The sequence below is a fragment of the Amblyomma mixtum genome, chromosome 8 (assembly GCF_055824585.1).
Source record: "Amblyomma mixtum isolate Tamu chromosome 8, ASM5582458v1, whole genome shotgun sequence".
NCBI classification, from domain to species: domain Eukaryota; kingdom Metazoa; phylum Arthropoda; class Arachnida; order Ixodida; family Ixodidae; genus Amblyomma; species Amblyomma mixtum.
In genome coordinates, this window is record NC_143019.1 from 70,939,322 (window position 1) to 70,964,970 (window position 25,649).

Sequence of the window (25,649 nt, forward strand, 5' to 3'; positions counted from 1 at the left end):
AACTCGTCAGGACGCTGCATTGATGTGCAAACTTTTGAAACACGCACTTCACGTTACTTCTTCACTGAGGAGCACGAGATGAAAGCTGGTCCTACTTACGCTGCTGTTGCTATCCTACAAGAGACAGCAAACAGTGAAGACACATTAGAGAGGACGATGCTCTGAGCAATGCCACAGTGCCACCCAATGATATATATATATATACATATATATATATATATATATATATATATATATATACTGAAGCTGCCTGAAGCGGCATATACTGAAGCTGCCTGATACTGAAGCGGTACTGAAGCTGCCACTTCAGAAACAGGAATACACACTTTTCTTCTCATTTCTGAAGCGACAACTTCAAAACTCTATAACATAAGTTCTATGATAGGCAGGAAGACAATTTCACCCTTATTGTATTCCTTTGTGTCAAGAGAATCCAATGGCATACATTTCAGCGAGTTTCCCGCAGCAAATTTTCTTCAAAACTCTCCGCAAAATACTAGCACAAAAAGTGCATAAGTGCTCAAGGAATTGTTTTACATGAAATTAAATGACATATCTACAATCAGCGCACAAAAATGCATGTGCCCTGAAAATTTCATAGCTATGACTTCATTAATAAAAATATTTTTTTCAAGACCAGTGTTAAGGCTACCAACTTTAGATATTGCAAAAGAGCGACCAACTTTAGATGTTGCAAGTCATGATAAAGTCAGTTTTCTCGATTGCAACAAATCTGCTAGGCACGTCCAGTTACAAGAAGCTTCCCACAGATGGCGCCAGGCGCACCAATGACGGAGTGAATGTGCGTGGAGAGACCAACGCACCAGGTTACGAAGTTCACCGTCGCGTAGCTGAACTACCTGGCTGAATGACAGCTACGGACGCTCCGTCCCTACAGCCTTTTCCTCACTGCCTAGAAAAGCTGTTGCCGAGTGCAGCGTACCAAGCCAACGTTCCGCACTTCCCGCCCGCAATAGCGGTGTCGACAGCTGACGCGCGCATTTTTGCACCTATCTGAACCTCAGATAATTCGCAGCGGAAACCTGAATTAGCTGAGGCCGAAGTCATTTTGCAGGGAAACAACACAACCAGGTAGACCAAGACAAGGGTTAAGAGGGCAGAAGCGAGCGTCTCCCCCCCCTCCCCCATTTGAGATGACAGTGGCTACTGCCCGTAGACACTTTATCAACACAATCACATTGCATAGTTGGTGGGCCTACCCTAGTCAGCTGTGTTTCTTGCACTGCTTTGGCACTACGTGGGACAGCTTTCATTATAATTAGCTGCTCGCCTTGCATTAAAAAAAGAAAAAAATTAAGCTGGACCTAAAACTCCAAATTCTGACAATGCACTATCGGTACATCAAGAACTTCAGCACTTCCCTTGGAAACTTTCTGCTCTTACAACGAAAAAAAAAAAAAATGAGCGAGCAGAATTGTTCATTTTCTGCGAGCATTCATCATCATCATCATCAGCCTGACTACACCCACTGCAGGGCAAAGGCCTCTCCCATGTCTCTCCAATTAACCCTGTCCTTTGTCAGTTGCCGCCACTGTATCCCCACAAACTTCTTAATCTCATCCGCCCACCTAACTTTCTGCCGTCCCCTGCTATGTTTGCCTTCTCTTGGAATCCACTCCGTTACCCTGTGAGCATTAGGCAGTGCTAACTACTGCTGATAGCCCCTAATGTCCCGTGGTTTAATAACTAATCATTGCAAGGCTTGTGTAAGCTTCCAACGCAAGCATGGGCCCCATGCCACACAAATAGTGCCTGCTGTGTTCTCAGTTTACCTTAAAGGTGCACTGAAGAGAAATCTGAACTCGTCTTAATGCCGCGGGAACTCGATCTACACGTTCCCAGCATTCTTAGAAACTTCGACTTCTTGCCCCGTGTGGCCGATTTCCTTAATTAAATCGAATTAACGTCCGGCTCCCGCCTTTGTTTTTTTAATTCTCCCCGTACGGTGGGCGGAGTCGACCAACGCGTGGAGTGCCTTTCAGCCAGCTCCGTGGAGGCTTTGCTTTCGCTTTATTCTGTTTTTTAGGTTTCCGTGAATAAATAGTTTCATTTGCAGTTAATATAGCCGCAAAACAAGCCCGCAGAAATAAAAATACGCGCGGACTATTTGCTTCTACGGATTACTACGTATTACTCTGCCGATGGCAGAGCGGCAAGCCGCCACGGTACTGGGTGAAAGGCACTCCACGCGTTGGTCGACTCCGCCCACCGTACGAGAGAGAATTAAAAAATATAGGCTGGAGCCGGACGTTAATTCGATTTAATTAGGAAAATCGGCCACACAGAGCAATAAATCGAAGTTTCTAAGAATGCTCGGAACGTGTAGATTGAGTTCCTGCGGCAAAAAGACAAGTTCAGATTCCTCTTCAGTGCACCTTAACAGTTTGCACAGGCTTTGGAATTGATATCAGAAGTGCAGTTCCTACTTACGCTGTAGGTGGCGAGCAGAGGGCTTTGGCTTGAACCCTGGGCAAACAAGTGTGTGAACAATGTTACAGAATGTCACAACTAATAGCTGATACTGCTTACCAGCACGCTCGTTAATGAGAGCTGAACACAAACTGTAGTGAGGTACCATTTTTCTCACACCACAGAACAATTAAGTTTGCTCAAAGGCTCCAAAACCAACACTGAAGTTCTCATCCCACGACGATTTCCTTTCTAGCAGGGCCAAAATTTTGAACTCTGGATTTTGAATGTACTGGATCTGAAGCATAAACCTGTCACATTGAAGCCTCCAAGTTTTTGCTGCCACGGTAGACTGACCGAAATACTTCCTCTTTTTCTACATACGATCGTGGCGAGTGGTGAAATTGTCGCTTCCATTAGTGGCTGCGCATCAATTTCAAGACGAAATTAGGCCCGAGCTAGTTCACAGAGTGAAACCGGCAAGTTCAAGTGCCAGTGCACAGACTATCTCAGATTTCTCCTAAATTTACCAAACTTGTTACAGATGATATGCACGCATTGCCTGTCCTGTGCCCTGCCTTTAAGCGGGGACATGGGTCTTAGATCATTTTTTTATTTACAAACCAAATGCAATGAAACTGCACAGACTTATTCAGTTTTTTCTGCTGATTTCAAATATGCAATTAGTTTATTTCTAGGCCAATTAGTTCCTTAGATATTATATATATCATGCCATTGTCTGCTGAAACAACAGAAAAGAAATGGGCCACCAGAAATTTAATTTTAATGTGTGGGTAGATACTACAATGTGTGAGGAATGTAACGCTGGAAGCAGTTTTCAGTTTTTTGTCCGTGTGGACAAATGGGCTTAATAGTTAGTTTCATGAGTGTCATGTTTTCTGGCACTGTATGTCTGGTCAACTCCCTTGAAAACTAACTATTAAGCCCATTTGTCTACACGGACAAAAAACTGAAAACTGCTTCCAGCGTTGCATTCCTCACACATTGTAGTATCTACCCACCCATTAAAATTAAATTTCTGGTGGCCCATTTCTTTTCTATTGTTTCAGCAGACAATGGCATTATGTATATTAATATCTCGGGAACTAATTGGTCTAGAACTAAACAAATTGCATATTTGAAATCAGCAGAAAAAACTGAATAAGTCTGTGTAGTTGCATTGCATTTGGTCTGTAAATAAAAAAAAATGCTCTAAGACCCATGTCCCCCTTTAACGCTTGAGCTGCTGGGAGTTCGCACTGTGGAACAGACACATGCACAAAAAAAGTGTCATCTGAATAACCACCTCAAACTTAAGGGGGGACACTGGTCTTGAAAAAAAAATATTTATTAATGATGTCACAGTTACGAAATCTTCAGGGCACATGTATTTCTGAGTGCCAATTCTAAATAGGTCATTTAATTTTGTGTAAAACAATTCCTTGAGCAATGCACTTTTTATGCTAGTATTTTGCGCAGAGTTTTGAAGAAAATTTGCTGCGGGAAACTCGCTAAAATGTATGCCATTGGGTTCTCTTGACACCAAGGAATGCAATAAGGGTGAAATTGTCTTCCTGCCTATCATAGAACTTAAGTTATAGAGTTTTGAAGTTGTCGCTTCAGAAATGAGAAGAAAAGTGTGTATTCCCGTTTCTGAAGTGGCAGCTTCAGTACCCTATAACTCAAGTTCTATGAGAGCCAGGATGATAATTTTACCCTTATTGTATTCCTTGGTGTCGAGAGAACCCATAGGCATACATTTCAGCAAGTTTCCTGCAGCAAATTTTCTTCAAAACTCTCCGCAAAATACTTGCATAAAAAGTGCATAAGTGCTCAAGGAATTGTTTTACACGAAATTAAATGACGTATCTAGAATCGGCGCACAAAAATACATGTGCCCTGAAAATTTCATAACTATGACTAAATTAATAAAATTTTCTTTTCAAGACCAGTGTCCCCCCTTAATTCGCAGGAGAGAGTGATGCCAATCAGCAGATGACAAGCTCCACAGTGTCTCTTCTCTCTTACTCTGGCAAAAATTTCTATTTCCCAGCTTGCCTGTCTTATTAGACTCCTTTTGTTGTTCACAGCAATACTGCTACCAGTGACAAGTGGCACGAACTGGCAAGAAGGACAAATGGGTTCGACACGCAGCACGAAGCAACCCAGGCATCAATCAGAGCACTGCTTAAAGGGGCTGCGAAACACTGCCTGGGGGGATACCGGCTATACTTCAGGTGGGTTCTCTATGTCACACAGATGCCGACTTAAAAAGAACTACAGGAATCGATGCACAGGAACGGGAGTTATTCAGTGGAGAAATTTCAAAATACAAGCAAACAAAACGCTGCCCTCAACTCGATTTTGGCGGGGCTTCCCACTCCTATTTCGCTCTCCCGATGACGGCACCTGGCGCAACCAATCAAAACAGCCTGCCAGAGCACGTCGCGGAAGTTTGTACTCCACGGTTGCCTGCTCTCTGTAACTCGTTCTTGCTGAGACTGGCAGCATCGTTTCCATGCCAGAGCGCCCCTGGTGGTGTATTTTTATTTTACTTGCTTTGCAGGGCTTTTATCTAAGACAAACAAGTTGTTTTTGTTGATCCAATATAAAACGCAGACAGGTGACAAAATGTGTCTCTATTTATTCACACAATTTGCAGTATATTTACTGTTTGTCCGATCTTCAAGCTCGCGCCAGGCGATGTCATATCCGCTGCTAAAAACCCGCCACTGTGTGGCGACACCATCAGAGCCATGAAGTTGTTTTTGGGAGGGCATTAAAAAATAAAAAAAAAACGGAATATATGCGGTATTACCGACGCTAATAGCACCATTATAACTCACTGTATGCAATCAACAGGCAAAACAGTTAACTAAGATTGTGTTTCTGGGCCCCTTTAAGGCGACTTGACAGCGAGTGACTGAGTGACAACACACCCAAAAGCCACGCAACGCTGACGTCATAGAAGCCCAAAGCTTCACTTTTTTGCCAGACTGTGACGTTGCGGCTGACATTGCGCCAATAGCTACACTCCGTTTCATACACAGCAGGCAACGCTGCGGAGGTTGCTGAAGTAGTGCGTCCGCGAAACTGTATTACTCCGCCATGTATCATTCGTTCTTCTCCAAACTCCGGTTTGTTTGGACGAATACAAAGAGTGGTATAAAACGATGTAGTAGCACTGAAAATCACTGTGAGGCGCTCAGTGTTCGGGCTCTCTCTGGCCATAATTTTCACGGAGTGTGAACTACTTTTTGGACGCGGATTTAGGATGTCCAGTTGGCTACCCTACACTTGGGGAGGTGAACAAAGGGAAAAAAGGAAAAAGAGCAGCAATGAAATGAGTTTTCTAAGTGTCCAGCGACCACCATGTCACAGGCGACCGAGGGCGCGCACTGAAAACTTCAAAGATTATAGACGGGAATACAACCCCGAGTCCCTTAAGAATCTCAGGAACGCATTCACCGCTTTCCTTTGCGAGGAAGGCTGTGTCCAAGGCCCCAGAACGTTGGGCTCTGTTAAAGGACGCGAGTCCAAAAATGTTGCAAGAGGTAAAACGAAGCCCAGGAGGTGCCAGTCACGGCACTTAAGATTTGTCGCTGCGAAATATGCTTGTGTTCGCTTTGGTTGTATGACGAACTACTTTTTGCGTGTGGACTTAGCCTGCGCGAACAGGCGCGCTAGCTTTGGCAGCATTGCCTGCTATGGATGAAACGGAGTACAATGCTGTAAAACGAGGGTGAGGGGTGAGAGCCTGCTACTCACAGGGGTCGAGCGCATGGTGGCGATGCGAGCCGAGGAACGCTGGGTCTGCGCACTGTAGACCTGCGGGGACTCGTCTGGGGAGGTGCCCGTGCTGACGACACGACGCGTGATTGAGTTGCTGCTGCCCAGGTTCACAACGGGCTGGGAGACGGTGAACGCCAGGGGTGTGCCGAGGATCGAGCTTTCGAGCGCCGGCGAGCGCTCCGCAGAGGTGATGGTGGACGAGGCTGACGCTATGGGGATGCGGGACAAGCCAGCCCTTGAAGACGATGTATCTGCAGTGTGAAGGGGCAACGACGTGAAGCTAATCTGCGTGTGCACTCAATGCTCGGTAGGTAGCACTAAGCAGACAGCCTTTCTCACATAACTGCGAAACCCTGACTTGAAAAACAATCCCACCCTAATCTGAACAACAGTGCTGAGAAAGAAAATTGTAGCCTGAGTTAAGGGGGGACACTGGTCCTGAAAAAAAAAATTTTTATTAATGAAGTCACAGTTATGAAATCTCGAGGGAATATGTATTTTTGTGTGCTGATTCTAAATATGTCATTTAATTTCATGTAAAACAATTCCTTGAGCACTTATGCACTTTTTATGCTAGTATTTTGCAAAGATTTTTTAGGAAAATTTGCTGCGAGAAACTTGCTGAAATGTATGCCATTGGGTTCTCTTGACACCAAGGAATACAATAAGGGTAAAATTGTCTTCCTGCCTATCATAGAACTTAAGTTATAGAGTTTTGAAGTTGTCACTTCAGAAATGAGAAGGAAAGTGTGTATTCCTGTTTCTGAAGTGGCAGCTTCAGTACCCTATTAGTCGAGTTCTATGAGAGCCAGGATGACAATTTTACCCTTATTGCATTCCTTGGTGTCAAGAGAACCCAATGGCATACATTTCAGCGAGTCTCCTGCAGCAAATTTTCTTCAAAACTCTCTGCAAAACAGTTGCATAAAAAGTGCACAAGTGCTCAAGGAATTGTTTTACATGAAATTAAAAGACATATCTAGAATCAGCGCACAAAAATACGTGTGCCCTGAAAATTTCATAACTATGACTAAATTGATGATATTTTCTTTTCAAGACCAGTCTCCCCCCTTAACTGCTGCTAACCCCGCAAACATCGGTGAGTTAGAAGCCACCAGTAAGTGGAAGAGTGCCACAAAAGACACACTGTGACTGAAGCTGCAGAGAGTGCACAAACAGTGTCAGCAACGGTTAAGACATGTCGTGTGGGAACAGGAAACGTGAGCATCACAGGTGCTTCTCCACAGGAGAGGAAGGGCAAGCGGTCGACGCGGGTAAAAACAATCAGGCCACTACGTGTTTCAGTGACAGATACAACTCGAGTGACAAATGACGACAACACAAGTAAAGCTGTCACCAAGTAAACGACACAATAAGTTACACTGCAATGCACTCAGTAACCTCTTAATCTAGTCACCGTTGCGTTGCACAAAACTGATAATTATTACGATATGATGGGTCCTGTCGTGTAGGAGCACCACCGTCGCAAAACACTAAAGAATTCAATGCGTAGTGCTACTTCCAACATTAGGAAAGACAACAAAATTTCAATGCAAGCTCCCAACAGAACAATCGCCATCCACGCTCACATGCAACCAAAGCCAGCCATACGCTTCTCCAGAGGGAACTGTTTTGAGCGTGGCTTTGAGAACCCTACGAATGGTCAGCGCTGCCCCTAACAGCAGTTCAAGAACTTACAATAGCTTCAGGTTTCAATCGAGCAACCACCTCTCAAGGGAAAAACAAGCAAATTGTTCAACTTACAAAAGAAGCAAAGCAACTAAAGCAAGAGGTGCGAACCTTTCTCCCTTGCGGGGCTGACGCTCTTTCTCCGCTGTGTCGCCGGGCGTGCCGGCGACTTCGACGCAGCCCTCGTCGTCTTTGCCGTGGCAGGAGTCTTCCTGGCAGGACTCTTGGGTGCAGGCGACCTTGGTCGCCCAGGACTCTTGGCTGCCGGCGACCTTGGGCGCCCGGGACTCTTGGCTGCCGGCGACCTTGGGCGCCCGGGACTCTTGGCTGCCGGCGACCTTGGGCGTCCGGGACTCTTCGCTGCCGGCGACCTTGGGCGCCCGGGACTCTTAGGGCGCGTCATCTTTGCAGGGGCACGACTTGGGCTCTTTGAGGCAGGAGTACGGGCAGGGCTTTTCGCAGGAGTACGCCCTGGGCTCTTGGCTGCCGGACTTTTCGCTGGACTCTTGGCAGGCGTCTTCTTCACTGGGCTGGGCGTCCTTGGTGACACGGCCTTCCTGCCTGGCGAACGCGAGGTTCGCGAGGATGAGGTGGTGGTGGTGCCGGATCGGCCAGCACTGCGGCTCCGGCTGCGGACCATGACGGGCTTGGTCGGCGTCTTCGAGCGGGCACGTGGTGAGGCCCTCGTGGCCCGAGTGCTGCGGCCAACGGGAGACTCGGTCTGGAGAGGGATGGAGAACCGTGCAAGTCGTGAGAAGGAAGTTTTGCCCAAGCAGGACCAGTCAACATGCAAGTGTGAGCTTTGGTTTGGACGATGATTAAAGGTGCACTGAAGAGGAATCTGAACTCGTCTTTTTGCCGCGGGAACTCGACCTACACGTTCCTAGCATTCTTAGAAAATGCGACTTATTGCCCTGTGTGGCCGATTTCCCTAATTAAATCGAATTAATGTCCGGCTCCCGCCTTTCTTTTTTAATTCTGCCTCGTACGGTGGGCGGAGTCGACCAACGCGTGGAGTGCCCTTCAGCCAGCTCCGTGGAGGCTTTGCTTTCACTTCATTTCGTTTTTTAGGTTTCCGAGAATAAATAGTTTCATTTACAGATAATATAACCGCAAAATAAGCCCGCAGAAATAAAAATAGGCGCGGACTATTTGCTTCTACGGACTACTACGTATTACTCCGCCGATGGCAGAGCGGCAAGCCGCCACGGGACTGGGTGAAAGGCACTCCCAGCGTTGGTCGACTCCGCCCACCGTACGAGGCAGAATTAAAAAAAAAGGCGGGAGCCGGATGTTAATTTGATTTAATTAGGGAAATCGGCCACACAGGGCCATAAATCGAGGTTTCTAAGAATGCTCGGAACAGGTAGATTGAGTTCCCACGGCAAGAAGACGAGTTCAGATTCCTCTTCACTGCACCTTTAAGCTTGAAGGCAGGTCACTAACAAACCCAACAAGTCCAATACAGGTGCACCTCTGGCGGGCAGCAAAGTAACGCCTCCAGGAAAAAAAAAAGATGCTTTTTACCCATTTTGGTTGCTGCAAGCTTTCACCCACAGTTGCTGCTGCTGCTTATGGAATTGGTAATAATACAAAAGCACAAAAATGATCCCTGCACATTTGCCAAAAAAGAAAGAAGAACCTTCTTGACTGCCACTGCAGACCTTATGTTAATGAAGAAAACACGTGGCATAATGTGAATACCCTTTGCACCCACTCTTGTGGGCCAACGTCAATGGGCAAACATAGCCACCAATTGACTGCAGGCCAATTCCCTGCTTCACCAAAGCCATTGTACAACGAGCCTTGAAAAGTGTCACTTCAGAAGTGCGGTATGGAAGCAGCGACGAAGCTAGCGATGACCTCTCACTCACTGTGTAGGTCGTACGATCGCTGCAGGTCGAGGACGAGTCTGACTGTGCAAGAAGAGCAGGGGAAACGAGCAAGTATGCTCAGTCAGCCCAACGATCTCACTCAGGATCACACAAGTGGTCGCGTTACACAGACAGTTCGTTCGCCTGATGCAGGATGTACATGTCGTTTTGTTGTTGTTTGTTCATACATCCTATTTCACACCTCTTCAAGGAGCAAATGGCCACAGCCTGATGAAGCAAGCGGAATTTGCAAACTGCTCGAAACGCTAAAACATTCGCCCACCCCTGCGAGAACCAGTGAGCCGTAACACATGGGGCAAAAAATTGTGTTGGAAGCGCCTGACCTTTGGTGCAGGCTTGGTGCAATTTCGGCCAACATAATGCTTTTGGCTCAGCTGTTCCAGCCGTACAAAGAGAAGAGTGCGTGCCCACCAATTTCTTCGTCACTGGTTTTGCTGCTCCAAAAAGCCCCGATAAAACTACCGCTTCACAATAGGATGGTCACATTCAGCCCCCTGCATTCACAGCCCACAGAGAGCAATGGCAGTCTGCAAGGTTTAGCAGCCAGAAGTTTGTGCACTAAGGTGAACAAACCCTTCGAAACTTCACGGTGCACTGTTCGCCAGACTGAAACCACCTCCAACTTCCCTTTGTTGAAGGCTTTGAGAGACACTATGGCATGTGCTATATAAGCAACCTACAATGGAGTTTCTCGTGCCCACTGCACAGCCACAACAAAGAGCCCAGAATGTGAAGAGAGCAGCCTTGAGGTGAACGAGCGGCGGTTCTGCAACGCCACACATTCCACCGCACAGCCTGAAGTGTGGGCTGTGCTCAGGACACGTGTAGCGAGCATTTGAGCGAGTAGGCCATGTTGAGCGCACCAAAACGAGAAAAGGAGCTCGACAAGATGCGTGACCATCAGCGGGTAGAAAGCCCTAGAGCTCTGCGCGGTTACCTTCGTGACGGACGAGAGGCGGAAGACGGCAACTGAGTCGTCGACAAATTGGATTTGGCACGAGTTGCCCGCGATGTGGAGCACTCGTGCCCGCAGAAGATGGCCCTTCACAACCACATTGGAACCTACCTCCACAGCGCCCTTCTTCGGGGGAGCCATCCTGGTGCACTAATGCCTGCCTGCACAAAAAAGTGTGGAGGATAATTAGTGTGGCACATACCGTCCTTCACAGAACAGTCACACGGGTAATTAATGCAACCTTGTTCAACATCAGGCTATGTCCAGCGGAGGCCAAAGGCCTCCCAGAGCAATTCACAAATACCATTCTTACAACTTCTCTATCACTACAGACCGTAATGTGCAACTTGCGCAAGATATTTTGGCACAAATGGGCCAGTAGTTTGTGCATAGGAAATTTTTCTAACTACTCCAGCAAAAGGCAGGAACACCATGTATAAAGAGAATGGCCTCCCTGAAGTGCTTATCGTTCTACGTCAGCCACTGTGTCTTGATCTTCCTTTGTCCTGGCTCTAGGGCCAATACTGCAGCCTCATCTTACACATGGTGCTCATCTCATGTTGCATCAACTTCTCCTCATGACAGAATACCTGGTTAATGTGCTGCGCAATCCATGCCTTGCCCGAGTCTGTTCTCTCCCCTGGACTTTAGCTAGGATATCATTAACTCATGCTTGTTCTTTAATTCACACTGCTGTTCCGGTTTCAACACTGCCTCTGTAAGCTTTTTTTTTTTTTTATGCAGACAACTGACAAAAGTGCTGGCATTTACGAGCCCAGTACATGGCAATGAAGATCCACGGGGACAGAAGCTGAAACCTAACAGGCAAAAACGTGGTAGGGAACACTCCCCTCCAGTTTTCTTATCTTAATCATCGCAGCTGTTTTTTTTTTATGCACTACACAGATCCTGGTAACGTCAGTGCCAATTCCAGTCTTCGTGTTGCTTTTTGTAGCACTCAGTGCAGCCCTGCAAAATTTCCGAGCTGTCAGGTGATAAAGAATTTATGAATTATGGGACACACTCAGAAAGGAAAACATCAGGACAGGACTTAGTGCAGGATTTGGTGACCTTTCCCGCATTTCTTTAAACCTGTACCTCAGCACACCGATTCTTACTGCCATGGTAACAAACTTGTACATCCAGGATGTTACAAAGAGTTGTGGTTCAGTACATAGTGGAGACAGCAGCGACTTGCGGAGATTTGGAGACAGACGCTTTTCAACAATCATGAACACTTGAAACCCTCCACCAAACCTCCCCACCCCCACAGTAGTAAGCTGCCAGGAACTGGTCTGCCCAGCAGATTTAAGGGGCCCACATTTGACGAGTGAAGTCGCTTAATGAAAAGTTGTACACTGTAGCCAAACTGCTTGTCTTTAACTCAACTGCCACTCGCACTGACAGACTTGCAAGTAACGAGTCCACCGCCTTAGTGACTGGATCACACACGACAGCGTTACCATCAATGCTTTCACTGTCCATAAGTTCCAACCGACGGAAAATGATTCCAGTAACAGCAACTTCAATCATGAGCTAGTGCAAAGCAAAGAACAAAGGTAGGCTGGGCACTGAAATCAGCACTCACTAGATGCCCTCCTCTCTACACAGGGGCTCTAGGTGAGGAAAGCTAGGGAAGGCCCCGACTATGGGAGGGAAGAATTGAACTTCGATGCTACTTCGTAGTTCACGTGGTAATGCTCTATATTGTTTGCGCAAATGTAATCAGTAATAGTCAAGAGTGATTATGCTCCATTTAAAATTGTCTCTTTCAATGTAACCCGCCACAGCGGCTATGGCATTCGGCTGCGGTGCCCACAGTCATGGATTCAAGAGCTGCAGCACAGCATTTTGGTTACGAGCGACTTTTCGCCTAACAAGGCTGTGCCTATGCAAAGTTACACTTCAGTTTCCAGCACAGCAGCTCCATCATTTCTATCGTCTACACTTTGTGCAATTTTTTTCCCCCCAAAGTATTCTCTTCCACTTATTTTTCCTCAATGTCGACTGCGTAAAAGTATTTCTTTTTTGCCTCTCGGGCAAAGCTTGAGGTCGGTAGAACGTCCTTGACCTGGGTAAAGCATAAGGAGTTATTTCTAGACTAATCTTTACCATAAATAAATCGGACTAAAGTTCCCGCAAGAACTATCAAATTAAGTGAGGAAAGAGTCTCCTGAAATTCGTGCAAAAGGTGTAAAGCTACAGCGTCTGACATTTGCTGATCTCTGCAGGACCGTTACAATGGACTTCCGTTATTTCAAAAGGCCGCTAAAACAATGCAAGACACGCCGGCAAGGTGCACCGCGGTTTCGAACAACGCATTTCATTTTCGGTAGTGCGACATAATACAAGTCAACCGTTCTAGCGGTACAAAGGCTTCTAAAAAAAACGCGCGGAATATTTCGCGGTTCAAGGAAGAGGCTACGCCCACTGCCAGCGTCCCAGCGTCCAAACCGCGGCAACGCGCGAACGAAGCCACCGCCATCTGCATCGGAGAAGCCGAAGCTCCAATTTAGGCTTAGCAACGTAACGACGCCGCCGCTACGCAAGGACATGGAAGGCTCTAATCGGGCATGCAGTGGAACAAAACGGACATTATCGCCGTCCACCCCTCTCTTTCTTTGGCCGGCGTAAAGAGATACACCGGTGTACAGCGGTCGCTCCCCCTAATACAGTTTTCCCACCACGGCGCGAGAGAAAGCAAAAAGAGAGAGTCGCCGCGTAACCGCGGGGTAGCCGGCACGGCCACTGCCGAGAAAAAAAAAGACGCGGCATTGAGCGCGGTCATCGAACTTGACCCCAGAGTAGCGTGCGTCGATAACCTCGCGGCGGCACCACGCATTGCGCACAGCATAGGCACTGCAAATGCAAAATTTTGCGCATCGAAGCTCGAAAATCGCCAGCGAACGCTACCAGCAACGCCGTGAGTGCTCAGGCGCAGGGTACGCGATGGTCGCCCGAAGCGCGCCGGTTCGGAACTGCGCGATCAAAATTTCCAATTTCGGGCATCGCACTGCGCTAAGTCGCGCTGTCAGCACAAAAGCTAGAACACTCTGCTAGTTTATCAGTTCTCCGTGGACGAGTTTCCAGCCGCCTAACTTACCTACCGCCGTTGCCGATTTCTTGAGAACCTCCAAGCGCGTGAACCCGCGCAGACGGCTTCACCTTAGCGAAGTTGGTAGGCTATTGCGCGCGAAATGCAACGAAAATCGCATGCTTTGCGGTACTAGACATTGCGACGCATATTTGAAGCGATCGAGACAAATAAATTGATTCGCGAAACACCGATAAATAGTAGTATAAACATTGAAGCGTGGACATACCTGTTTCAAACGCTCGGTCTCAACCGACGCCTTGTCAACGACAAAGGCACCGCCAGACGCCATTGGCCAGGAGGACGTAACGTGTCTCCTGATTGGTCTTTTTTTTAAAGCAGTTTTGAAACGCTTTATTTTATTGGGTGTACTTTCCGTGACGTCACCGCGTGCATGATCGCGCTGGTCGCGCTAGCGATGTCACGAGAGTGAGCGGGCAAAGGCGGTCCACATTTTATTTTTAGCGGAACGAATTCGGATCAACAGCGCACTTCGTTGTGACAAGCACATGAGGTTTGAAACTGAGCCGGCCACTGAGCCCTCACGCAGCGCGCGAATGAAAAATGTGTTTCAACTGCTCTAAACTAGATGGCGCGACCGAACACCACGTTTGTGAGGGAAAATTTTTGCGCTGACTTATCTACTTCAGCCAGCTTCGGCGCTTGGTGCGCTAGCTGCGGCAGCAGCGGCGATTGGGCCGTTTGTGACGTTTGCGATGTTGGCCGTCCGTGTTGGAAGGTGGCTGCCCTCCCTCACATGTCTATGAATGGCATGGCGTAGTCGCTTAGTTCCAAGTTCTATGCATGCGTTTCTGGCGATCATTCGATTTGCTTGCACCCTCATGCGATTGTGACTCGTTGCGTTTGTCACGGACAAGGCGCGTCACATCGCTTGTGAACAGAAAGAGAGAAAAAGAAAGCACTTGTTAAGGATCCCTCAAGGGCTCGCGCGACTTGTGTTTCACGATCTTGGAATATCAGCCCATTGCTACGACCGCGGCGGCCGCCGCCGGCTACGTCGACAAACAGGTACACAAACTTTTTCATCCTGAGACAACGTCAGACCGGCCATCGGTTTTAACCATTTCCTTGTGCAGATACGCATGCTGGGTTTCGTGGCGACATTTTTTGAGGCGCCAGCACCTTCATGCCATGCTGCTTGGTATGGGATGTCCGCGGTTCGAATCACATTGCTTCTCCAAAGTGCTAGGCTTACTTTTTTGTTTTTCTTTTAATCTGTCACATTATGTGTATATATGAGAGAGGCTTATGCAGCGTGAGAAATGCTACCGCAGAATGTGGTTCTTTTCAAACTAGGCCATCGCCGAATCTGATTCAGCTCTAGGGCAGAGGACATATTGTCTTGCGGTTGTTGGATGTTTCGCCGGAAATGAAACGATTTGAGCACGCTTTTGGCACCCTAATGACCTCTCCAGTGCTCAAGGAGGCTTTTTCGCTGCGCTAGAATTATTTTAATTTAGATACTTATGCCACTGTGCATGGGTGACGAAGTTCCACGTGGTTCAAAGCAGTAATTTTTACTAACGCCGGCTGCGGCAACTTTATATCCTTGGCTTAGCGTTAGCTTTTCCATTTTTTTTTATATCCGGCGCCTGTTGAACGTTTTGCATTTAGTGTCAGAGTAAAACTGCCGTGCGAGCTTTTCGGCGTTGAATCGCGACTATTGTCAAGAATGATTGAAAGCGAAACGCCTACTTGACATGTCCCGTCGTCTCCTTCGCCGGTTCACGGCGGTTCTCGGTGTCGGTATGTTCCCAGGTCCTGCAGCATATGCTCTTGTTTAGTGGTTCGAGAAAACTTTGAACGCTGATACTCGAGTGGCCCCGAGCGAAACTCTTTTTCAAGGTGATCGCGTATCGCGCCGAACTTTCACCGCACTGTGGCTGTCACGTGGAGCTGAAGCGAGCTGCCCTTTAGCAGTTTCGTGTTTCATTTCGTTAGGGTGTCCGTTCTTGCGTCATGTAAAGACCGGTGCAGCATCGATACTTCGGTGTGGTACTTGGAAATATTGCCTCTCGCGGAGTGCGATGTAATGTCAGCGGAGGACACTTTTTTTTTTTGCTTTTTGTCGCGTCCTTGTATGGCGAATGATAGAACAGAAACTTTGAGGGAGCGCAGGTTATGGTCTGCTGACTGATGTACGGAGGGCCTCTTTATGTTACAGTTGCTCAGATATATCATGGTGGCATGGGAGGAACTTGCAAACGTTTTAATTCGGTTGGACAGAGTGTCATGAACCTGCATTACTTTTGTGCAAAGCGCACAACTTCCTTTTGTTGATTTCTGACGCAGCCAGCACTACCCATCTTGAGCTGTCTTGGCAGAACACAAATTATACATAGCAGCAAGCTGGCTTGTGCTAAAGCGACAGGAATGGGGACGTTTACTTTGTACTGATTATTTTTCAGAATGACCTGAAATGGTTTACGCTAGGTCTTTTTCAGTGTATTAAAATTTCCTGTGCTTCATCGGTCTGCTTCTTTTGTTTCATGCACCTATTAAGAATCAATCACCAGGAAGCTTCCTCAGCCAAACTAAAGAAAAGTTCATGCAGTGCTGGCACTCTAGAATTGTAAAGAAAGATTTTTGACAAGATCCAAGAGCCTGTTTCTAGCCATCAACCAGGTCCAGTAGGCACTGTCATCTGAGCAGAATTGCTCCCAATTTTAGTTGTACTGATAGAAGTACATTTGACTCTCGATAATACACACTCTATGTGAACTAAAAATTTGTTCAAAATATGCAGAGTTTGAGTTAACGGGAAGCCCTTTAATAGACCTTTTCATTGGGTGAGGAGGATGTCAAAACACCTCCTCTCTGGACTGTTGCAAACCAGTTCCAATGCTGCTTCCATCGCAGTAGCACCAAATGTGCTCAACAGCCCAGTGAGCAATATTAACAGCGCCCAGGGGCCCAGGAAGCCCTCAATGGAAAGGTCTATCGATATACACGTGATCAAAAGTTTGGTTCGAAAAATTGGGTGTTCAGATTAAGCACTTGTGATGGAAAATAACTTGATAGAATGACACTAGGTGGACAGGAACACCAGGATGTGGGCTAACTCTTGACTCAAGTTTACAAACAAGAATAAAACTGTTGAAAACAAAAATGTAAAGAGCATCATCACGCAACATATCGCTCAATACTTGAACGAGAGTCTACATCACCAAAAATAACTTCATCTCCGATGACAGAAGGCATATGCTAGAAATTCAAATTCCCTTTCTGCCAAGGCTACTGGAGGATGGCCGATACGTGGGTTCTTTCTGTTGTATATGTGATAGCACTTCCATAAGTTCCTTGACTTAACTGATCAAGGTGTCAAAAAAGAATGGTTTGCATGCTGACAAGCGCAACAATGAACAAGCATGGTAGCAAACATATCCTCTTTTAATAACGTTTTATGCTCACTTAACCTTGCATTGTTGTAACGCCCCATTTGCTCCATGTACGAAGCCTCACATGTTAGAGGCAGTTTATACAGTGCCCTGATGCAACAAGGGCATACTAGTTTTCATCATAGCCACCACTGTGGCTCAGTGGTTATGGCACTCGGCTGCTGACCCGAAAGACGCGGGTTTTGATCCGGGCTGTGGCAGTTGCATTTCAATGGAGGTGAAATGCTAGAGGCCCGTGTACTGCACAATGTGAGCGCATGTTAAAAGAACTCCAAGTGGTCGAAATTTGTAGAATCCTTCACTATTGCATCTCTTATAGCATAAGGCACTTTCGGACATTTAAACCCGCGTTAAACCCCCACAAACCATAAACCAAACTTTTCATCACGAATGTCCACCAATCTGCCCAACTTTCCATTATAATTAATTGAATTAAGCAAGTTCATATTAATGAGAGTACACCAAACTAATAGTACGTACTTTGGTGTTTTCCTTTGGAAACAACTTTTTAGTGGAATGTTCTGAATGCACATGTAATCATGTACAAACATGTACGTGTTTCCACAAAACACTATCTATTGGTTTACAAGAATGATGCTTGCTGTTTATTTTTAGACGTTTTCAGCTGGCTCCATCTTGAAATTAGGTTTTGATTTTATTGTGAATTTACCTCCTTGAATGCGTTCTAACCAATCTGTGTGCATTGTATGCACACTGTATCCGCTCCTATTTGGGTCACAGTGTGGCCTGCAGTGTTTTTGGTATGAAGTAAATAAAACCCCTGCAAACAAGCATCTGTGATGGGACTTCATCAAAGTAGACACGAAAGCTCTGAAGGGTAAAAGCTTATAGCAAACAACAGTCATTCTAACGTGAAGAACGTTTGCTAATGATAATGGTGATGTGATGGTGCAAAGGCAAGCCAAGATGGTCAAAGCTAATGCGTCTTTATTCTGCTTGCACTGCCCCAATTTTGTTAGAAATTGACCTAGACAAGCCAGGTGCCAGGCTAGAGGAAAGCATGTACCAATTGGAAAACCAGTACGTAACCAGCAGCTCCGGGTATTGAACCGCACACCTTCCACCGTGTACGAGGCAGATGCTCGCACCACTAGGTCACCACTGTGATTGTCAAGGACACTTGGTTACAACACTGTCCTCCTGAGTAAAGAAAATGCACAGTAGTGTATTGCTTGCAGTCTTGCTGATGTAGATTTCTTATATACTGATGTTATGGACAAGACCTACTGAACTACAGACCTGCACATTTGGCACTGCTCCAGCGCGCATGTTCTAGTTCATGCCTTTTGCCGCTAGGAAAAGGCACCTACGGGAAGCGTGGCGCTACATTATACCTGTTGAACAAGATGGCCTCCTCCATCATTTTATTTCAAACAAGGCAGTTTCGTCGTTTGTCCACGTAATCATTAACATCCATTTATCTATGCTAGGCACGGTGGTGCTGACAAAAAGAAAGCGGATAAAAAGAAAGACGTTTTTTGTACTCATCCAGAGCGAAAAAACTCGTTATTGTGGATATTTTTATCGTTGATGTTAAGAGAGCAGAAGAAGACGAAACAAATGTATTAAATATCTTGCCCAAATTGGCAAACGATGATGATGATCATAGCAGACGAACAGGTCAACCAAGCGCCCTCAACGGCCAATAAGCTAACGAAAGTTGGCGCACGCTGCTCCATAGGACCCCGCCATATGTGCAGGTCTGTAGTTCAGTAGGTCTTGGTTATGGACTAGTTTTAGCATTTGTAGTAGTTCTGAGGTATCTGTGAGTACAGCCGACCATGCATGGTGACTTGAGTGGCTATGGTTATTTGGCTACTGAGCACAAGGTAATGGGACCACAAATCATGGCCACCGCAGCACACAGCTAAGTCACAAGTAATCCAGGGTCCTTCGATACGCCAGCCTGTTCTCTCTCCCTCTTTCGACCCATCCCTTCGTGTGACCCTTCCCCCGAGGCGTGGTTTAGGTGTCCACCCTAAGCGAGACTTTCGTTTATCCCAGGTGAAAATCTTTCCCAGCCCAAATGGTTTATGGAACAAATTCCAGCTGGTTCCAGTTGGAACCAACAGGGTTCCAGTTGGTTCCAGTTGGAACCAACTGGAACCCTGTTGGTTCCAACTGGAACCAGCTGGAATTTGTTCCATAAACCATTTGGGCTGGGAAAGATTTTCGACAGGGTACTCACGACTACACACGTGCATGCGCACCATTCACTTTGGCTTCTGTGAGATACTGTTCTGTGACTTTGTCAATTTCCTCACTTTGTGCGCCTTGTTCCGTTTCAGGCGTAGCATCGTGCAGCCATGTCGTCGACAAAGGCATGCCAGCACTGCGGTTGTAGCGAAATTGACACAGATCCCACCCGGGGCGATGCAGTCTGTACGGGGTGTGGTTCGGTGCTCGAGAACAGCATCATTGTCTCGGAGATCCAGTTTGAAGAGAACGCTCATGGCGGCGCACGAGCGGTCGGCCAACTCATCTCCATGGATGGTGCGTGCCACTTCAGCGCTTAAGCTATCAAGTGACGGTGAAAAAGTCCATACAGGGAGTGCGCATCTTGTTAATCCCTTTGCGGTTGGCTCAGAAGGCGACTCTGTAGGCTTTTTCAACACTTTGAGTTAACAGTTTTATTATTTTCTTTGGGTTGCTCTCTTTTGCAGCTGCAACGAATAGTTTGTTAATATAGTTTGTCAAAATACACTTGGCGCCTGATAATTTGAACCTTGAGCTAGGGCACCGAAAATTTATTTTAAAAAATAAAAACGTGACAGCCCTTTTAATACGCACAATTTTGTCCAACACAAAAGATCAGCTGATGGACTGCCTCACGGGATAGTTGGTCTCAAAAAACAAAGGACCAGTTTAAATAACTGGGCAATGGGTGTCCATTGTACTAATTAGTAAAATAATTTTAAGATAGTAAGAAACGTACTGGCTGTCACCAGCAAAAGTGCACGAGCAGTGTGTGGATGGGGTGTGTTGGTAAAGTGAATGTGCAAAACTCCCTCACTGTCTTCTTTCTTGTGATTGCGTCCTTAAATTAAATTGAAGTCCTTGCATTTAACTGGTACTTTTTGGGGATCTGATCGCAATTCTTCTGCTACAATGTTCACTACCAAGTGGCCAAGGCTGGCACTGTTTCTTGTACACAGCCACTCGGGCATTCTCTGCTCTGCTTTACGTACCTGTTTTACAAATGCATTGCCTGCTTTGCAAAACGTGTGCATTTCACTTGGAACTGTTCCTTCCACCGTAGCACTCTTTTTGTCCTCGTCTTTCCTGTGTTCATCCTGTACGTATGCACAACTCGTTAACAATAACCTTCCACCATGCAGGGGGGCCAAGCCGAAGCCTGGCGGGATTCCACCACGGAACGGGAAAGGAGTCTCGTGAACTCACTCTCATAAAAGGTGGGTGGCAGATTGGCAGTTCTGTGCAGCGCGTTTGCGATATGCGTTTTAGTACTGCTAAGAGAGAGAGATGATGATCATGATCATGATGATGATGATGATGAAGAAGAGAGAGAGAGAAAAGGAGGGTCAGGTGGGAAGTAGCTGCAGGAACTGGAACGAGACTAGGTTGGTTAATCATAGATTGATAGATTATCATTCCAGTACGTGAGCATGCATGTTTTGCCAAAGACAGGTTTTAATGCAATAGCATTCAGGAGCTCGCATCACAGAAAATGCGGCGTCGGCGTTGTTGACCGTGGGTGAAAAGTCCATGAAAAATCCCCAGAGAAGCAACCTAGGAGGCAGATTAGCCACCTAAGTCACGTGACCTCGCAGCTTAATTACAACCTGCCCACCATGGTAGGTGGCAGGTAATTTAATGAATGGTCACTCGGGAACAGCAACTTGGTTTGCGCAGGGCCCACTGGTGACAGCACCTGCCATCGCAGGGCAGTGGTGCATCGCTTAACCACAAGGGGATATGGGCTGGGCATCGTTCGAAGCACGGGAAGCTAAGAGTAAAATACTATATGAAGAACGCCTGAGGAAATTGGACGATAACAGATGGGCAGCTAAGGTATTTAAATATTTTTACAGAAAGAGCGTTGACTCACAGTGGCGGAAAAGAACTAGAAAACTAACCAGTAAGTATGCAGGTCATGAGGACGGAGAAAGAAAGAGCATTAAACGACAGGTTAAAAACGCGGAAGTTAAAAATTGGATGCATTCAATGGAAAAGAAACATAGTGTAGAACTATATCGATGCTGGAAAAGGCAGATCAGGAAAGAATTTTTCTGTGATAACTCAAAAGGCAGTGCCCTACTTTTTGAAGCTAGGTCAGGGTGTCTTAGAACGCGCAGCTACAAAAAGAAATTATTGAAGAAAATGACACATGTGCAGTGTGTGGTCGATCTGGGGAAACAATTGAACACCTCATAATCAAATGTGATGGTATCCATCCGGATATCGATGCAGGCGCAGTCACTCTTTCTGAGGCCCTAGGGTTTAAAGATAACAATGGTCATGTAAATAAATCTGCAGTGGAAGTTAGCAAAAAGCGATTGGAGGATTGATGGCTGAAAAGCAGAGATGTGGCATAAGGTTAGAATTGTAGGAAACCGTAGGTAAAGATGATGGCGAATCTTAATGAGAGTTGCCAACACAGTAAACAAAAAAAAATAGTAAAGAAAGAAAAGCTTAGCATGGTGGCATTTGCCACCACCCCGTTTCAAAGGGGGCGCTCCTATCCATCCATCCACCACTGTGCCACTGCTCCAGCAGTGGTATGAGGACTCCCAGGGATCTTATGAATGTAAAGAATGATTAATTCCGAATTAACCCATTACACTATTGTGTCATACCCTTAAGGCGAAGGTTGAGAGTCCCCTCCAATTCTATTTCATCTTGTGGAAGTTGATTTTGATGTGAAGAGCAGTTAAAGTGATTGGCTGATGCTCATCAATTATTTGTTAGAAATAACAGTACTCAATGCATTACGAGCAAAGTACTTTTTGTTGTCGATCTTTTTCTCAAGATGATGTTTGAAATACTTTAGGGAAGGAAGCACATGAATTTTGAACATAGTGTGCCTTGCGTGTACCAAATTTTTATGCGTGGCTAGAGCAGTTTTCTTGCCTGTGTCTCGGGAACAAAACGCAGATATGCTACATGAAGCAGAGCTATGGGGGGGGGGCACAACATAGGATGCTTTGTGATTGAGCCTGGTCGGTGAGAAACTGTCATAGGATTTTCAGTCCTGTGACTTCAAAAGCAATGCCCTGGCAAAAATCTTTCCCAGCCCAAATGGTTTATGGAACAATTTCCAGATGGTTCCAGTTCGAACCAACTGGAACCCAGTTGGTTCGAACTGGAACCATCTGGAAATTGTTCCATAAACCATTTGGGCTGGGAAAGATTTTCACCTGGGATTCCATGCTTGGAAATGTTGGCAAACCATGCAGTTCAGACAGAGTCGACTTTGCACATGGCAGAATGGGCTGCAAATTATGAAAGAAGGAAGGCAAATTTTGCATTGTGCAGATTTGACGCTGCACCTATTTTTAAGCTCCAGCTCTTATCAGTTAATAGTCCTGATTGCTGGGCACTGAATGCTGTTTACAAATGCATGGTGTTATGCTTCACAAGCTTAGCTAGTCGACACAAGAGCCCTGGCACAGGTGGCATTGTGAATGGCATCTACACTTAGCTGCCTCAAAGGAATATGAACGAAAAATAGTGAGAGGTAAACAGGGAGCAGTACAAGTCCTGTGAGCTTAGATGTGTTCGCTGTGGAGACAAAAAGCACTTTTTGCCTTGAAATAAAATATAAATACTTGAGTGGAGGCTAACAAAGAGGGTTCAGCTTAAGTTAAGGACAACGCAGCGAGCTATGGAAAGGAAAATGATAGGTGTAACGTTAAGAGATCGGAAGAGGGCGGAGTGGGTGAGGGAAGAAACGCGGGTTAATGACATCCTAGTTGAAATCAAGAGGAAGAAGTGGGCTTGGGCAGGGCATGTAATGCGAAGGCAAGATAACCGCTGGTCCTTAAGGGTAACGGAGTGGATTCCAAGAGAAAGCAAACGTAGCAGGGAACGGCAGAAAGTTAGGTGGGCGGATGAGATTAAGAAGTTTGCGGGGATACAGTGGCGGCAACTGGCAGGGGACAGGGTTAATTAGAGAGACATGGGAGAGGCCTTTGCCCTGCAGTGGGTGTAGTCAGGCTGATGATGATGATGATGACTTGAGTGTACCTATCACTGCGGGTGTCCGAGGCTTAGTCGCCCTTGCGCCGTTGAACTCCCAGCTAACTAACTCGCCTGTGGTGTAGTGCAGCATGTTGAGGATTCACCCCCGTTGCAGCTCGCAAGAAGATCATGCAGGTGTCCGAGCGGCTGCGCCTCAACCAGCACTGCATCGACATGGCCTTCAACTTCTACAAGATGGCCCTGACGCGGCACCTGACGCGAGGCCGGCGGCACTCCCACGTGGTGGCAGCGTGCATCTACATGGTCTGCCGCATCGAAGGCACACCCCGTATCCTCTGCTTCTGCTGCTGGTGTCTCGAACGAGGTGTCAGCTGTCGAGTAGTCACCCTGTTGACCTCGGACAGAGATGAGATGATATGATTGATATGAGATGATATGTGTGGACAGCGTAACTCCACTATAAAGGCCTTGTTAAAGGGCAGTTTTTGCTGTCACTTGCCTAATGCCGCTACTGCATGATTCCGTTTTGGTAGTGGCGCAGTACCACAATTTCTGGTTAAGCAGTGCCATCCAGTGGCAGAAAAAGAGGCATTTCATGAGATTGGATAATAACGCCATTAGATGCATCCTCAATCACTGATTGCAGAGCATAGTGGGGAGAGCACGGCATTTTTGGATGCTGAAGATGTTTGAACTGCCCCTTGCTGTAGCTAGCGCCTTTTTTTTTTTTAATGCGAATGTGTTATATGCTTTGTGCGAAGGAAAAGGCGTTACCGGAAGTTGTCCGCGAGATATGTCTGCAAAATGTGTTCGCAGGAAGTGGTACCTCTCATGTGACCTCATATGAAAAAAGTTTGCGTTGGGATTCGAACCCAGGTTCAGAACGCATATATGCCGCGAAGGGTCGTTGGTTCGAGCATGTTAGAGGGGCACGAAGTGAACACGTTGTGGTGTGTACGATGGTAAAGTGTGTTGGGGATGTGTACTGATGTTAGACAGCGATGACTCGCAAAGAAAAAGTTGCTGACATCATCCGAGGGTCACATGATAAGTGTCACATGACAACGATGACTTGTAAAAAAAGTTGCTGACTTGGAAACCCAAATGCTTTTGCGTTTCTCCAATGCAGCAGACTGCAGTGCTCTCCAAGTTTTTTTCATATGCATTTTTTGTTCAAAATTAATTTCTTGCGAATTGTTTAAGACTTCCCCTAGATGTGTTACCACACAGGTCAGACATTGACGTGCTTCTAAGCCAACATCTTCATTTAGAAAGGTCTGAGGTTAGCCATGCAGCAAGTTATGGCGCTGTGTCACTGACAGAATAGTACTATACGCTCATACCTTGTGCTTCTTCTCATCCTGACCGCTTCTTTACACAATCTGTCCTTCACGCAGTGTATCACATTGTCTCATCTGGTCTCTGTTCTGTCTTGTTTTTTGGCCATCAGATAGTTCAGCTGCCCACTATTCACTTAGGGCAATTATGATTGAGAGCATTCATCAGGTACTCTAAATGCTGAAGAAAGTGGGTGGCAGTGTGGTATGTCCTCAGGGATCTGTAACCAGAAAAGTATTTGATGCCAACAAAGCTTCCTTGTGGAAATTACTATGGTGGTGATGCGTGTATTCAACTCCTTAGCCTTGTCCAGCTCATAAAAGCTCTGTTTTCGGCAAAATTGGCCTCTTTGTCATTGAAATGCAGCAGTCAGTTCGTATAAGCTAACTTCAAATTATTATCTGTGTCCCTTTTATCCAGAACCCTTTAATACTGTGTGCTTCATAACCCAGTGTTCCTTTGGTATGTAAAAACTTGCAAACTATTGTTATTACCCTGCTGAAGCATACCTTTTGAAGTGGAAATTTGATGTGGTGACATCTAGAAGCATCTGCCTTGCATGCTAGAAGCCTGTAGCTCAAATCCCAGTGCCACCGCAGTTCTCTGTTGAATTTAAAAAAAATAAAGGTAACGAGTGTAGGTGGGATTGAATTATAACCAGACCTGGCTGTAGTGCAGCCTGATCCTGGCGAACAGAGCCAAAAACCCACCCTTTCACCAGAACAGGATTTGGCCACCCTGGTGCTTCTTTTAGCCGCTGCCTCCTATGTGAATACACCAGTTAACCCACAGTCCTCAGTCTTGAGTGGGCGTGGAGCTCTTAAGGGGGGACATGGGTCTTAGAGCATTTTTTT

The 25,649-nt window shown here is 46.4% G+C and overlaps 2 protein-coding genes across 4 annotated transcripts in view; one reads left to right on the forward strand and one right to left on the reverse strand.

The window, feature by feature from the left end:
- The window catches only part of LOC149332907 (delta(14)-sterol reductase TM7SF2-like), a 46,713-nt gene extending 32,541 nt beyond the window's left edge, over nt 1–14,172 (reverse strand). Inside the window, exons 1-5 of one of the 2 annotated variants that reach the window (XM_089558452.1) lie at nt 14,085–14,172; nt 10,873–10,922; nt 8,023–8,632; nt 6,199–6,473; nt 2,452–2,487 (exon numbers count right to left, since the gene is read on the reverse strand). In XM_089558452.1, the coding sequence (XP_089414578.1) occupies nt 2,452–2,487; nt 6,199–6,473; nt 8,023–8,632; nt 10,873–10,902 (951 nt within the window). In that variant the 5' untranslated portion in view covers nt 10,903–10,922; nt 14,085–14,172. Of the gene's footprint in view, nt 1–2,451; nt 2,488–6,198; nt 6,474–8,022; nt 8,633–10,872; nt 10,923–13,864; nt 14,027–14,084 lie in introns of those variants that run through there. The other variant, XM_089558453.1, reaches the window with a different exon arrangement.
- Nucleotides 14,173–14,542: 370 nt separating this feature from the next.
- The window catches only part of Brf (Brf RNA polymerase III subunit), a 65,305-nt gene continuing 54,198 nt past the window's right edge, over nt 14,543–25,649 (forward strand). Inside the window, exons 1-4 of one of the 2 annotated variants that reach the window (XM_089558455.1) lie at nt 14,543–14,884; nt 19,584–19,788; nt 20,634–20,708; nt 23,612–23,785. In XM_089558455.1, coding sequence (XP_089414581.1) covers nt 19,602–19,788; nt 20,634–20,708; nt 23,612–23,785 — 436 coding nt within the window. In that variant the 5' untranslated portion in view covers nt 14,543–14,884; nt 19,584–19,601. The remainder of the gene's footprint in view (nt 14,885–19,583; nt 19,789–20,633; nt 20,709–23,611; nt 23,786–25,649) is intronic. The other variant, XM_089558454.1, reaches the window with a different exon arrangement.